This window comes from Gymnogyps californianus, chromosome 1 (assembly GCF_018139145.2).
Source record: "Gymnogyps californianus isolate 813 chromosome 1, ASM1813914v2, whole genome shotgun sequence".
Classification (NCBI taxonomy): domain Eukaryota; kingdom Metazoa; phylum Chordata; class Aves; order Accipitriformes; family Cathartidae; genus Gymnogyps; species Gymnogyps californianus.
The window spans coordinates 29362730-29377813 of record NC_059471.1 but is presented as its reverse complement, the minus strand read 5'-3'; the positions used below and the strand labels follow the sequence as shown (position 1 = coordinate 29377813).

Sequence of the window (15084 nt, the reverse complement as noted above, 5' to 3'; positions counted from 1 at the left end):
ATATCCCTCCTCTCTGAACGCTAGTAGCTCTATCATGAGGTAGCGCAAGGTAGTTCAGTCCTCATGCTAGGATACTGTGAAGATGAAGAATTCCACACTTGCTTCTCTTTTGTAATCCCCTGGGAATGATGGAGATGAAAAGCTGTGTAGTCACACCATGACCATCCTTCTACCACGCTTTGCTGCTCAGTGGATTCATCCATGCGAGTGGCAGCAGAGCCGTCTGCCCGCAGAAGAGCCGGATGGGGCTTCAGTAGGTTTTCTAAGCTGTTAGTTTTCAACTGGCAAGTACAGTGGCTGCATGGCCTTTGCTAAAGAGACCTGCATTTTAATCACTCTCTATATTTTTTGTTGTATCTTTATATATATATATTTAGCTACATTCCTGTCTTCCACTTTCTGTAATGAAATGACTGTTGTGTGCATCTCCTGTTTCAGGTGGTGTCACTGCTCTCTGTTGGGACCCAATACAGCGAGTTTTATTCTCGGGCAGTTCTGATCATTCCATTATAATGTGGGATATTGGAGGAAGAAAAGGAACAGCCATTGAGCTGCAAGGACATAAGTATGTTCAAAGCCCTTCCTCCTGCTTTTATGGGAGAAAAGCTAAAGGCAGAAGCCACATCTGGAAACAAACAGCCCAAAGGTTATAGTTTTCACATGACTCAGGGTTGTATGTGTGACTCCCCGTGGTCCGTATACAACCGGAATAAGTTGCTTATAGTATGTTTTTCAGCATTGAGCCCACAGGCTGGTTTGAGAGTCTGCAAAGGGTGGTGAAGGAAGGCACAATATCTATAGTCCTGAATGTGTTATGCCAGAGCCTGCACCTTTGTTGGAAAGAGGAGGGTCCTCAAATGAGAACAGCTGCAGGGAAATTCTCGGTTTTTAGATGTCAAGGTCTTTCCTTCCCCTAGAGGGAGCATCAGGCTTGGACAATTAGTCCCTTTTTCCTCCACGCTAACTTTTGCCGCGCCACTTTGCCTACAGCCTGAATTCTAAGTAATGTGCTTTACCCATAGGGGCCTTCACCATCTCCTCAATGCAAAGAGGCTTCATCTTTGCATGTACAGACCTCACATTTGCGTAGCATAGTAGACATCTTTGAAGAAGAGTAAGCCTCTTTGAAGCCTTTGAAGAAGAGTAAGAAGCGTAAGTGCTGGGCGTTGAGTAGAGATCAGAATGGCTCTAGTTGCAATGACCTCCTAGCCTTTTAACACTGGCAATGCAACAAGTTTCATTCAGTGTATTGGGAGTGCATATGTGTGGGACTTGCGTGCCAGGCTCAGGTCTGGAGTGGCAAAATCCCATGGTGGTTTTGATCTAACAGTTTCTTACGTATTCATATGTTTCTTTTGAGTGATGCTGCACTCTGCTGAGCAACTTGGATGCCGCTGGGATTTCAGAGCGCTGCAGAGCTCTTGCTGAAATTCCCAGATCACCCTCGTACCCTGCCAGTGGTGCTTGCTAATGCACTGCTGCTAGATTTATTGCTGTGGAAATCGGTTCTCCTAATACGAAGTTAGCCTCTGGATCTTAACCTGTGGCACAGCTGTTGGCTGGCACTGTACAGCACAGAGACCTTGTCCTAAGGACAACAGGGACTAAGAAACATTTCACCTGATGGTGCCACTGGTGTTGGCAGGCGGGCGCTGTGAAGGCAGGCTGTGTTGTACCAAACTGTCCCGTAAACGCATTCCCCTCTGGAGAAACAGCCATATGCACGAGCAAATGCAGTAGCATGAAAGTCCTTTGGGTAGACAAGACCAGTGGTGGTAGCAAAGAAAACCAAATGTTTTGGGTTGTTTCCAGTCACTGTATGCTCAATTACTGTCTCTTCGTAATTTTGTTTTTTCTGTAACAGTGTTGTACGGTCTTTGTTTCCCAGGTTGTAAATAGCTTGAGATGAGGCCTGGTTCTCTTTCTTTTATGAAGGACTGAGCCCAGCTTTGGGGGTTTAACTGAATTATTTCTCCCATGTTGCTTTTTCCTTAAAAGAAGAAGCAGAAGCACCTAAATCTTCCACCTTACCTTGAGAAGGCTTAGGAACAATTTAGTGATTCCTATATTATTTTTGAAGCTCTCTGTGCTTGTTAGTGCTAAAAGAAAATCTTCAGTAGTTCCTCAGTGCTTCATTCCTAGATGTTGCAGAGATTTACAAAAACAAAGTTGTTACTGACTTTGTGACAAGAAGGTACCTTACTGTGGCTGTGTTTATACATCCAGATGTGCCTTCGGAGAGGCCCAGAGCTGCAGCTCTGTTCAGGCTTTCCAGTGCAGCTGGGACCATCTCAGGAACAGCAAAAGCAGTTATCAGAACAGGTCTTTGCTGTTGTGGATGCTGCCCAGATGAGCAACACTCTGGTTCTGGTCCCAGCTGGACAGCAAAGACTGATTTGCATCCGATGGATGCCATGTACAGTGAGGGAGGGAGGGAAACATATGGGCAAACAAATGGTTTGTACTGCTTTATTGTATATTCTACGCTTACTTGTGTACTAGCCATAGATGGTTGATTAGTAACTGTCTTGTTTCTTTTTCAGCGATAAAGTTCAGTCTCTCTCCTATGCTCACCACACTCGGCAGCTCATCTCCTGTGGTGCGGATGGGGGAATCGTCGTCTGGAACATGGATGTTGAGAGGCAGGAGGTAGATGCTCGGTTCTTGTCCGTTTGGTCTGAAACAGTCTTGGGAAGAAGGGGCCTTTCTAAAATGTGCAACTTTCAACCTGAACAAGATCATTCCAGGCTTTAAAAATGTTTTTGGACATGCTGCAGTTGTTATACAGCAATCATGCCGTGCCTTTGATAATATGGTACAGGGGAAATTGTCTGGCAGAAAATGCGTATTAAGTAGGCTGCTAAATGGCTCTTACCCTTTACATTACTGCTCCAAAAGACATCCTCTAAGGAGGGTATTGTGAGCTGCTCTGCTTTGTTTTTCAGCACATCATGAGAAATATTATCAGTTCAGAGGTAAATGGATGGATTGATGATTATTAGGGGTTTTTAAGAAACCAAAACAAGAAAGCTTTTTGTCATCTCTGGAAACCTGCAACCCAGGGGTCTTTTTCCTGTTCTTGCTAAAAAGACATTTAACTAGGGCTTCAATCTCACCCGCTACTCGGTCTTGCTTCCCTCCGGTGTAACCACGTAGAAGCGGGGTAAACGATGACTTTGCCGATCCAGACAGTAAGATTTCACCCACGCGCTCCTAATTGCTTTTGTGCTGCGCGGCCAATGAATGTAAGCGGGTGCAAAAACGCACCCCGGGTCTTTGGCACTGTGGGAGCAGCCTCCGCTCGGCAATTTCTGAGACCTGACTCAGAGAGGGGGAGCGAGTGCTGTGCTGCGTGACTCAAGCATCAGCCCTGCTCGGCAGCGTGGCAAATCCTGGTAACGTGAGTCATGGCAAACCTCTGCCCTGTTCCTGCAGGGGGTAGGAAGGCACCCCGAGTCCCCGCAGCGGGTAGGTCTGAGCAAGGCTTTTGGCAGCACGGGCTTTGCTGGTTCTCAAGGGTTTTGGCCTCCACGGGTCGTGTGTGTCTCCCTTGAGCAAGGAGGAAAGCTAAGTGGAAAACTGGATTTAAAAAAAACTACTGAAATAGGCATAGGCAGGAACTGAGCTCCCTTTTTTATGTGAATTAGCATTCCAGTTGGCTCTCTTTAATTGCTAACCTAATGGCCAGTTATGTCATCAGCTCCAAAAGTGAAATGAAAGCAGAGCGGCTTCCTCCTTCTCAACAGATGTTTCCTTTTTGCTGCAACTCAAACATCCAGAAATGAAAACCCTTATTTATTTGCTGCCTTCGAAAGGCTACAGTAAGGGTTAAGACTGGCTTGTCGCAAAACAAGCGGCAATGCTGTGAGAAGGCTGGTTTAAAAAGTGGAGGAGAAATATAATTAGCTAAATGAGGGCTTAGCAGCAGGTGCTAATGGGTGCGCTGCTTTCTCTGACTATGGCTATGTGCATGACTATGTTCGTGTTATCAGTAGCACAACACGGTGTTCATGGTGCTAAACCACCCCTAAAACATGAACCTTTGAGATTTTAATACCAAACCTTGGTTTGGGGTCCTAAAGCATTTTCTTCTGGATTTTGGCTTTGGTATTTTTACCCTTATTTAAGGGTTTTCTCCATGTGATGTCTGCTCAGAACTTGCTTTGATGCTATCAGATTTTCCCACATCTCTGCGATTGCATTAGATTGAATTAAGCCATTTTAGCCCTCGATTCTTTATTTTAATCTCTGTTTTTAAAAAGCTGTAACAAGACAACATCTGAAAGATGCTAGAAGCTGTGTTTTTATTTGACTACAAAGCGGTTACTTGTCACAAGCAAAATGTCTTCTTCATCTATAGTGTTCAGATACTTAGGAGATGAAAACTTATACACGCAGATGTAAATCTGTAGGCATTAAACAGAAAGACTGTTGTCGGTAGAAAAGGCAAGGATTTGCCCCAGCAGAATTAACTCCCTTCAGAGTAACTGGCAGAAGAAGCTGAAGCAGACGGTTGCTTTATTGCTGGGGGTCAAAGCTATCCTGGGAGATGAGGGTCTCCATCAACCTTTCCTTATCTTTGCCTGGCTTTTGTATTATTTTTAATTCTTAATCTCAGCTGTGTTTCTTGCCATTTTAAACTGCAGCATGTGAGAAGCCAGTGGCTCTGATAAGGCAACTGAAGTTTGCTAATAGCACTTCCTCGCAAAGTATTAAACATTATTTAGTGTTTATTTAATCTCATGGGGTTGGTGGGGCTGGTGGGAGCATGTTGCAGTGGCGCCGAGGCAGCACTGGCAGGGATGTCCTGGTCTGGCTGGGGCTGTCCTACCAAGGGGACGGGATGGACCCGCTTGCCAGCACTGGCTTTGGGCTGAGCTCTTGTCCTGGTGGGGCGGAGAAAGGAGCAGAAGTCATCTGCTGGGAAGGAGTTTCGCTCTTGCTAGGCCAGGTTAGGACAGACAGACTGACAGCCAGCTGGAGAGGGGTCAAGAACCAAGACTCTTCCCGAGTCTCGCATCCCAGGGAGGGTTTCCTAAACATTGTGAGGAGATGCACTGTGTGTCCCCCAGCAGTTCAGTGCAAGACAAGTGTCAGGGGACCCAAATGTAAGGGAGGAGATCAACTGCCCCCTCCCCATGCCCCCCTGCCACTTCACGCATTTCCTGAGCTCTTTCAGGATCTGGCAAGACTTGCTTCCCTACGGGGCATCTGGTCCATGCTACTCTGCACAGCAAAACCTGGCTGCAGGAGAGAGAAGTGCCTTTAATATTTTCTTTCTTTTCTTTAAATCTTCTTACCTGCTTCATCCACAGCATGAGTGCAAAGCTACGCACTGTGTTAGGAAACAGAAGACCTTCCTTCCATCATCTTTGTGTAAAAGCAGGGAAAAGAGCTGGTTTGGGTTTTAGGCTTGTTCAGGTGAATCTCATCTTTCTCACCCTTATGTGTGATTTGTAGCACAGATACCTCTGACAGCACGAATGCCTCTTACAGTATTAAAGAAAGAAAGAAATAATAAACCTCCACCATATCAGCATTTCAGATACCTTCCCCTTCCCTCCAGATGAGCAGCTTGGCTATTGGAAATACTAATTGCCTCCAGTTCCCACCAGAGGCAATAGCAGATGGTAAATGCTGTCCAGACAGGACAGGACAGAATATTTTTGTATGCTTAATTCCAGACTCGGAGAGGTGAGGGAGGGTTGTTTGTTCCTGGGTTATTTTTATGGTCTTATAATTGAATTCTGCTTCATGATTTGGGTGAGAAGTGTTCCTCCCGTGTCCTTTGAGGCTCAGAGCTGAGCCAAAAAAGACATCCCAGGGAACAGTCAAAATGGCATCTTGTGAAAATGGGGACTTTCAATCAAGTTTAGTTGGCCACATTACCACACCCCAATACATCCTTCTTGTCCTGTCTCTAGGCTCCATTGGAAGCTTTTCTGTTTGTTGCTTACTCCCACTTTGCATTTATGTGTGTGTGTGTTGCAGACCCCTGAGTGGCTGGATAGTGACTCCTGTCAAAAATGTGACCAGCCTTTCTTCTGGAACTTCAAGCAAATGTGGGACAGTAAGAAAATAGGCCTCAGGCAGGTTTGTATGCATCCTTTGGTGTGTTAACATGGTGCAATTAGACTTTTCTCTCATAATAGATTGTGGTAACCTTTTTTCCCCTAAAGCCTTGAGAACTTGCACTTTGCTTTTCCACTGAGTGTTGGATAGTGGGACAGTGGGCTCCCCTCTGATGAGGCTTGGTTTTGTGGTCGAGAGGAACACACTTTCTTTTTTTTTTTTTTTTTTTTTTTTTTTTTTTCCCCTCAGCCAGTCCCAATAGCAAATGCATGTAACAGGCCTTGGACTGAGTAAATTGGTTTTGGGCCTTCCATGGCTTTAGCCATGTGGGATTTTGCTCATTGTTAGTTGAATTTGTTGTAGCAAGAAATTTGCAGCTGATTTTTGGAGATTGTGCTGGAACCAAAGCTGTTTTCAATGAGGTTGGGTAAACATCTGTAACTGCTCAGGCTGTGTTGGAAAAGGCTTATTGGTCTGCTTGGAACATGCTGCTGCGTTTTCCTGCCCAGCGGGAGAGGGCTGCGGATCTCAGACTTTTGGGAAAGCGGCGTAAAAATGCTGAAAGGGATGTTCTCATGGAACTTGGAGAAGTCAGGTGTCTGGGGCAGAGCTGAGCTGCATCTTCTCTTTATGTAACGCTCATCACCACAGAGCCTGGCTGTCCTGCGGCTGGTGAGGCAGCCTTGCGGTCCTGCGCAGCTGGTGCACGAGAAAACGTGAGGCGGGTAGCATCAAAATGCAGATTCGCTAGGGCTTCTGGGGCTGAAAATGGCCAAAGGAGTTGACCGGGATGGTTAGATGGTAGATGTTTATACTTAGAGGCTGAGATGGGGGACTCCAGAATGACACTGCGCTAATGTAGCCCTGTCCTGCCTCGACCTGGAGATGTCTTAAGGTGTCACATGCTGCTAAGCGGTGGTATCATCTGCTACACCCCCAAAGTGAGACTCCCATGGACAGGGGTAATTACAGCTCCCAGCCCTGCAGCAGATGCCCAGCTGGCTGGGACACATCTCCTGGGTGCGTAGGGGGGCTCTTTGTCCTGTCCTCCCATCTCTAGCTGTCCTAATGAAAAGAGGACAGTTTGGACTTCCTTCTTCCACCTTCTACCCTATTGAACCCCCCCCGTAACACTGGTCGCACTCAGTGAAGAAGCCCTGACCCACAGCTACATCCACAGATGCCAAGTGGTCGAGGTGGCAATGATTTACTGGGTGGTGTATGGTGTCACTCTGGAGCACGGGAGAGAGGTAGAGTTCACCTAGCCTGGGTAGTGCTTTATCTGCCAGTTCCCAGTGTCCATGCTAGTGATCAGCTGCTGCTTGCCCCAGGTAGTGGAGGAGGGGGAAAAAAGTAAGATTCCTCCCCCCCTCCATTTATTCTGAAGTCCTTGCCTGTTTTCCTTCACCTTCCCTGGAAGAGTCACTTTCCTGTTTGCTGCAGCCTCGGCTGGGTCTTGCTGGAGTGGGATGGTAGCGCCAGTGGGACCTGAGCAGTGATCTGGGTTTGTGGCTGAAGATGTCTTTCCGTGTGTTTTCTCCTACAGCATCACTGCCGGAAGTGTGGGAAAGCCGTGTGCGGCAAGTGCAGCTCCAAGCGCTCCTCCATCCCACTGATGGGGTTCGAGTTCGAAGTGAGGGTCTGCGATAGCTGTCACGAGTCCATAACGGATGAAGAGTAAGTGTGGACACTGAGCCGGCTTGCACTGGAGTGGGGCAAAACTCCTGCATCCGGGAGGGAGCAGCCCGGCGGGGTGGTCCCTGGGCTCCTTCCAGCAAGATCAGCCTCTGCGGTTGCCTACCAAACTGGGAGGGATAGAGAGGCTTCCACCCCTGCTCCTCGCATGCCGGAAAGGTCTCAAAGTGGAGTTTACAGGGAGATTGCTGAATTAATGACTTGCAGCAGCATTCAAATACTTACTTCCTCGATAGAGAATATTTTGGGGGAAAATCCGGCAGTCACAGTCTTTGCTGATTTTTGGATTTCTTTCTTCAGGCGGGCGCCCACAGCTACTTTCCACGACAGTAAGCACAACATCGTTCACGTACACTTTGATGCCACCAGGGGATGGCTCTTGACCTCAGGGACAGACAAGGTTATTAAGGTAGGAGTGAAGAGGTTGCTCTAGCTCTTGTATTTCATTTCCCCTTCCTCTCCCACGTGGTTGCGGGTATGTCCTACCTGCTTTCTTCCACCCAGAGACCTCTCACTGATGGACTTCTGCCCAATAAGGACCAAGGAGATCTTGGTCTATGAAGTTATTGCCTGAAGGGGCTGGGACAAGTGCTCACTGTAGCTTTTCCTCTGGGAAGACAAACTATTTCAATATGGCGAATCTCAGTTTGTGTGGCTAGGGAAAGAAATAGCTAAAATAATGAATAAGTTTATAACAGAGCTTGAATAATTAAAAAAACCCCTCACAATGTGTTATGACTATGCTAATCATTCAAGTTAGCAATATAGTGTGGGGTTTTTGGTTTCTCTTAAGGCCAGCTATGAACCTGGCTCATAAGGATAAAGCATAGTGACATACAGAACGTCATTTGGTCAACCTCCACCAGTCTGACATGAGTGCTGGAAAATGAAGTCAGACTTCTTCAGACTTGCTGCATCCACCTCTAACTATGTAGCCTCTCTTAAGCAAAAAAAAAGGTGCAAGTTATTTAGAGATGACATTATATACTATATTTTGTTATCTTTAACCATTACTCACTATGTTATTATATTTTATTATATTAACAGCTGTGGGATATGACACCAGTAGTGTCTTGATGGTACATCAGTGGAACTTGAAAGGTCGTATTTACAGAAGAACCAGATTTCCTAACCCTAATCATACTGCAGAAGATAGATAACGCTGGGCGCATATGGCAGATGAGAAAGGAACTAATGCGTTTACAACAGTTTTACATCCTCTGCTTGATCAAGGCTGAACATTTGCACGAAGACTCTTTCCACTTATTCTCAAAATATACAAGAAGGTATTTTTTTAACTAATGGTTTGTACAATCTGACTTCGGTTGTCTTGAGTTTGTTTGAAAAAATCCATGTGCGGTGCAATTTTTAGTTTTTATATTTCACTATGTCAAGATACTTGCTGCTTTGTACAGAGGGTTCTTGGGTTGTGTCTTACCGTGTGAGTTGTCGGTATTAACATACTGTATAAGGCAATCGGCTCTCCCCGCAGCGAGTACCTATTGATTTGGGATGTTTCTGCTGACCATGCTCTCTTCAGTGGAGGAACTCCAGGCGTGGCGTTGCGTGTTCTCCAGGTGCATCACCGAGGAGCTGATGGACTATTGCAGTTCCTAAGAGGGCTCTGCCATCTACTTGTCCTAGCAGACGTCATCCAGAGACCATTTTATTGGTTTGTAGTAGCTAAAATCCAGCCTCCTGCCTCTTCCTTTGCTGCACAAGTTGCAAAACCAGGGGGCCAGGTTGCTTAGCAACTAATTTCTACAAAAGCTGAAATAGTTTTCCAGCTCAGAGCATTACAAGGAGCACACAGACCTGTTTGAGTTTGATGAGGCTGACAGGCTGATTCAAATTAAGTTATTGGCAACAGGAACTTTTGGGAGTGTGTGCATGGCGGGGGGGCAGATCTAAAACTGGTCTAGGTCTGAAAAGTCTGGTTTACCTCTACCTCTACCTTGCGCAGCAACATTTCAGCATTTATACCTGTCTGTGTTGTTGAAGATGAATTTGATTTTCCTGTTTTCCATATGGTTAGTCATATTTATTTTTTAAAATGCTAATGGTTTTTATTAATTTCCTCTATAGACCAGAAACTGATATTGCTGAACAACACCCATTGTCCTGTTGTCATATTTTACGGTTTCTTTTAAAAATAAAAAGTATTTAAAAACCTGGATTGACCCAAATTACCTTTTTAGAAGGACGTTGTCAAGGTGAATAAACAAAAAAAGCCCTTTTTTCCAAAGGGATCTTCTCTGAAGAGTCAACTCTCTGTTCCTTGAATCCGTTTCACTTTTTAGCACGCTATTGCTGATGCGCTTCGAAGAAACTGGTGTAGAGAATAGAACTGCAGACCAGACCTAGGGCTTTCCTGTATCTCCTATTTAAGCAGACCTCGTGGTCTGTAGCTGCTGTGACAGCATGTCAGTGGTGCTCAGCCTTGCCCCATTTTGGACTTTACTTTTCCCCTCTGAAGTGGGGAGGCCATGATGTTTACCACTACAGAGCACATTGCTACCTAGAGAAGCTTTGTGGTTTTGCTTGAGTGATAATGCCAAAAGAAAATAAAGCTTCTCCTTTGTTTGCCCAGCAGTAATTCACTTTTGAGGAAACAAAAAGATTAGCACAATCCATGGCATTAATTCTAGACCGGTGAGCTGCCACAGTAAAGGGTGAGTGGACTTCTGTGTGCTTGTCGCAGGACTGCTACCTATTTTCAGGGAAACTTCTCTTTTCAAACATCCTACAAACTGTGCTTAAGCATTTTGCAGTCATGTTCTCTGAAATGATGCCACCTTGGCTTTCCTGGTCATACAGCCTGTTGTTGGTTCCCCTCTACGCAGCATATTTTAAAGCATATTTTCAAACATAATTCACACAGCACTAAAAAGATTCTTTTTCCAGCTTGAATGTTAATTGTTTTCTAAGTCCTCCCACTTTCTCTCCTGGAAGCTAGATGCTTGTTTCCTCTTGGAAGGCTTTTCATTACACCTTGTGCATGTTTTCTGATGACTGAAGTGTTCTTGGCTGACGAAGCTATACAAGATGAGCAAGTCGCCTGCCAATACTTCATTCCAGCTGGAGGAGATGTATGCAACTTTGCTGGACTACGCTGTTCCACGTTACCTTGGGCTCAGGGCCTTTTGGCCGAAGACCTGACTTGCTCTGCTGTGCAGAGAGTATCTCTCACGGTGGCAGAAACATGGGAGCACCGAAGTGAACTTAAATCAGTGTTCAGCGCTCTGTTCCTGAGGAGACGTAGCGGTTGCAACAAGCCTGGGACTCCAGTGTGAACTGCACTTACGCTGATGGGGCGGTGGAGTCAGCAAGCTGCAGATCTGCCCCGGGTCAACGCCTAGTCCTTTTGAACGTGTAACGTTCAAACAAAGGTGAGAAACTGACTCCAAAGGAGAGTAAATTTGGGAGCGAGGTGTATTTGGACTGCTCTGCAGTAAACTCTTGGCCACCCCCCCCATTCTCTTCCAAGGAGCTGTGGTTTCAATGTTGCTTATGGGTGGGTGTTGGGTATACAAAGCCATTTTGCAAAATTTCCCTTGCTGTTCTTTCTGACTAAACTACCTGCAGGGTTATCTGAATTTAAGCTGAACAACCCCTTATCATGCAGTCTCAGGACAAACTGGTCTTGGCTTCGAAAATGATATAAGCTGAAAGTGAAGCTGAGGGGGAAAGGGAAATTTGTCCCTTTGCTATGACCTTAAGAGCTATAATGTAGAGATATGAAGGGAAAATAGGTGTGTCTAATTCAAACAATAATTCCTTTACCTCCCAAATGAAACAAGAAGGATTTGACATTGGGAGAGTTAAAACACCTGCCTTCCTGTTCTGCCGTGTTAGGGTAACAATCTCAGTTTCTTCTCTCTTCTAGATCTGCGCAAAGAGAGATCCCTGTTGCCTGGTCCTTTTCTTTCCATTTCAGTTGCTGAATAACAAATCTGAGCTATTTTTACGAATTGCATTATTGGGCGGGGGGAGGGTGTCTTTTGGTACAGATGCAAACTAGGCAGCACCCCACCCCCTGTCAAAGGAAGCAAAGTCCCCTTTCCCCAGCATTGCTGAAGTGCAGCAGCAGGCTTTTAGTGATGTCTCCTGCTGTGCCAAGGGGCGTACAAACAATGCTGGCCTTCCTCCGCTCTTCACTTTAGAAAAATTCATTTTCATTTCTCTCTTAGCTGGTGTTTCCTTCAGGGAAGAAGCAGTGTTCTTCAGAGCATCTACCTGCCATTCATGGCTTCAAAATGAACGGTATCTGTAGCGCTTAGGCAGGTGATGGGGCAGGCGCTGGTCACATACACAGTTCCTGAGCAGCTGACTTGAGCCACTTGTGTTCCAGGTGGCTGAAGGAAGATCCAGTTGAGCCCCAAACTTCAGTCTTTTTAAGCTGAAAATACTTAAGTAAAGGGAAAAGTATTGTGGGCAACTGCTTGCAATGACAGCACTGATGGTCCTTCTGTCTGCAGGAGACTAACAGCATGGTTAGAGACGGTTGAAAGAGGGTAGTGCATAGGGCTAAAAGTCAGCCAGCGTAACAGCGAATAACCCTGAACGGTGACATTAGTGTGCTCAGCTGTTAACACGCTTGTCTACAGCTGCTCTACAGTGAAGTCCAAGCAACCTCCCCACTTCTTGAACTTGAGGCCATCACCTGAATGTCAGCACATTGACTCTTAGCACATCGAAAGTGATAGCTGCGCTTTGCCTGAGAGGGTGGCATGAGTATCTCCAGTACTGGGAAACGGAGGGATGTGTTCCCTCTGTGTGGGGTCGGTTGCTGATAAGAAGGTGGATGGCTGAAGGCAGAAAAAGGATTATGCATGATCCAAAAAAGGTGGCGGGGGCGGGGGGGAAGTTTGCTTTACACCTGCTGAGGAAATCACTGTTAGAGGAATGTGCAACTTTTTTTCCCGGCTGTGTCCGGTTCTGGGCTCCCCAGTACAAGAGAGACAGGGACATACTGGAGAGAGTCCAACAAAGGGCCACGAAGATGATGAAGGGACTGGAGCATCTCTCCTATGAGGAAAGGCTGAGAGAGCTGGGACTGTTCAGCCTGGAGAAGAGAAGACTCAGGGGGATCTGATCAATGTATATAAATACCTGAGGGGAGCGTGCAAAGGGGACATAGCCAGGCTCTTTCCAGTGGTGCCCAGTGACAGGACCAGAGGCAATGGGCACAAACTGAAACACAGGAGGTTCCCTCTGAACATCAAGAAACACTTTCTCACTGTGAGGGCAACCGAGCACTGGCACAGGATGCCCAGAGAGTTTGTGGATTTCTCCATCTTTGGAGGTATCCAAAAGCTGTTTGGACATGGTCCTGGGCAACTGGCTCTAGGTGGCCCTGCTTGAGCATGGGGGTTGGACCAGACGACCTTCGGAGATCCCTTCCCACCTTAACCATTCTGTAATTCAAAGTTCACTTAATGTCTCTGTCTACTGAATGGGTTAGAAAATAATAATAAAAAAAAGATGTCTCTCTCTTTAAATCTAAAATACTAGGGCTACTAACAGATTAGCAAATGCTACATATGTCTGTCCTTGCTGTTCCCAATAGGATTTGGGTAAGAACAACCAAAATTCTGTTTTGTAGCACATAGGAAATAGGTCTACAATGTGTGGTTTTACAGTGCCATGTTCTTTCCAGGAGACCACATTGAGCACATGGGATGTTTTCAATTAGGATTTAGAAGACTTTGTTTCTATATGTGACAATAGTATGCAACAGTAACAACAAACGATCCTTTTTTCAGGAAGGATTAATGTGCTAAGTCCCTTCAGCGTTGACCTCTTGTGTAATACTGAGGAAGAAACAGATTTTTCTCTTCAAAATTGCATGTGAAATTTGGTAGGAAATCTTTGCTCCTCAGAAGAAAAAAGTGGTCCCTAGTTTGACAATAACCTGAAGTCCTGGAATTTAAGTTGGAGATTAACTCTGTGTGGTCACGTGACTTTTCACTGCATTTTCCCAGTTTGGGGGATTTTCCCTTGTGATTGGTCTTTGGCCATCTCTGAAATTTTGTTTGCTGCAGGACAACATTGTGCTACCAAGAACAGAAAGAGGTTGAGTTTAAAGGCATTGAAATTGGTGCCATGTGGGGACATTGAACTCAAAACAAAATGAAAACAAGAGAGCAGAGTCTACTGGCAAAGTCTTTGCAAAGAAGAGATGCCAAGACAGAATGTTATCAGCATACAAAAAAAGCCAGTAGTGTAGAAATTAATATTCAGCAGAACTGTACAAAGCCGAACCATCCCCTGTCCCGGCACTGTAAGCTGACCAGCAGCCCTGGGCAGGATCCAGAAGCCACGAGGAGTATAGAGTTGTTCTAGTGATGGGGTGGTAGACTGAGTCTATGAAGATCTGGCTTCAATTTCTTGTTCTTTGGTTTAATTGCCCAATAGTATTTATCTGCCTCAAGTAGTGTTGTGAGAAACGCATGACATGCGGAAGCACTTCAACGTTAAAATGATGGGGAAGAGACACATCACTATTGAGATGGTGCAGAAGAGGTGTCAGGCCTTATGAAGATACAGGTTTTGCCTCTCTCCAGTTACTTGTTCCCCCATACATTAAATAATCTGAATTCATTAAAGGTTTTATCACCTTTGTACTTTCCAGGCTTCTTTAAGCAATTTTTTCATCTCTGTTCACTGAATTCAGCACCTTTGCAGATGCTAACCAAATACAAACATATTATAACAGGCCAGAGCTTCCCTCAGACATGAAAGACCCATCATTAACACATCTACTTTGTCCTGTCCCAAGAAAATTCAGTGGGGTTGCCACCACCAAGCAAGCAAGAAAGTTTCAGAAAAAAATGAGTTACACAAACTTGATTCATCTTTGTCGTTACCACTAGTTTCTGGTGCGGTCTAGTTTTCCAAAGCCTGAGCATTGTTTCTGACTCTCTACTTGGTAAGTTAACTTCACCGTACTGACCAGTATCTTGTGGGCTTTGTTGTCTTTCAGAATAGAGGGATTTTATATTAAAAAAATCTTAGTGGCTTTTGTTCGGGTCAGTGTTTACTAGGAATACTGCTCAGCAATTTGACCATCTTTTCTGCTAATTACAGTGTAACGCTTTCTAGTTCTGTTCCATTATGTAAATAAGCGTCCCCAACATCACTGAATAAATTGTGCCAGTTTAACCCCACTAAATTAATTTCTGTCAGCTTCTGGGTATTACTTTTCCTTCTCTGTGTGTGTGTTGATTTGTAACAAGGAATTTGGGTTATCGTGTTTTGACTGGACCCGCTCATCTACCTGTTCTGTGTGTTGGCATAAAAATAACAACTATTGTA

The 15084-nt window shown here is 45.3% G+C and overlaps 1 protein-coding gene across 1 annotated transcript in view; it reads left to right on the top strand.

Annotated features, from left to right (window-relative positions):
* The window catches only part of WDFY2 (WD repeat and FYVE domain containing 2), a 67668-nt gene extending 57727 nt beyond the window's left edge, over nt 1-9941 (top strand). Inside the window, exons 7-12 of the mRNA XM_050904246.1 lie at nt 439-565; nt 2544-2649; nt 5992-6093; nt 7619-7749; nt 8068-8176; nt 8815-9941. Of these exons, the coding sequence (XP_050760203.1) occupies nt 439-565; nt 2544-2649; nt 5992-6093; nt 7619-7749; nt 8068-8176; nt 8815-8844 (605 nt within the window). The 3' untranslated portion in view covers nt 8845-9941. The remainder of the gene's footprint in view (nt 1-438; nt 566-2543; nt 2650-5991; nt 6094-7618; nt 7750-8067; nt 8177-8814) is intronic.
* The last annotated feature ends 5143 nt before the right edge of the window (nt 9942-15084 follow it).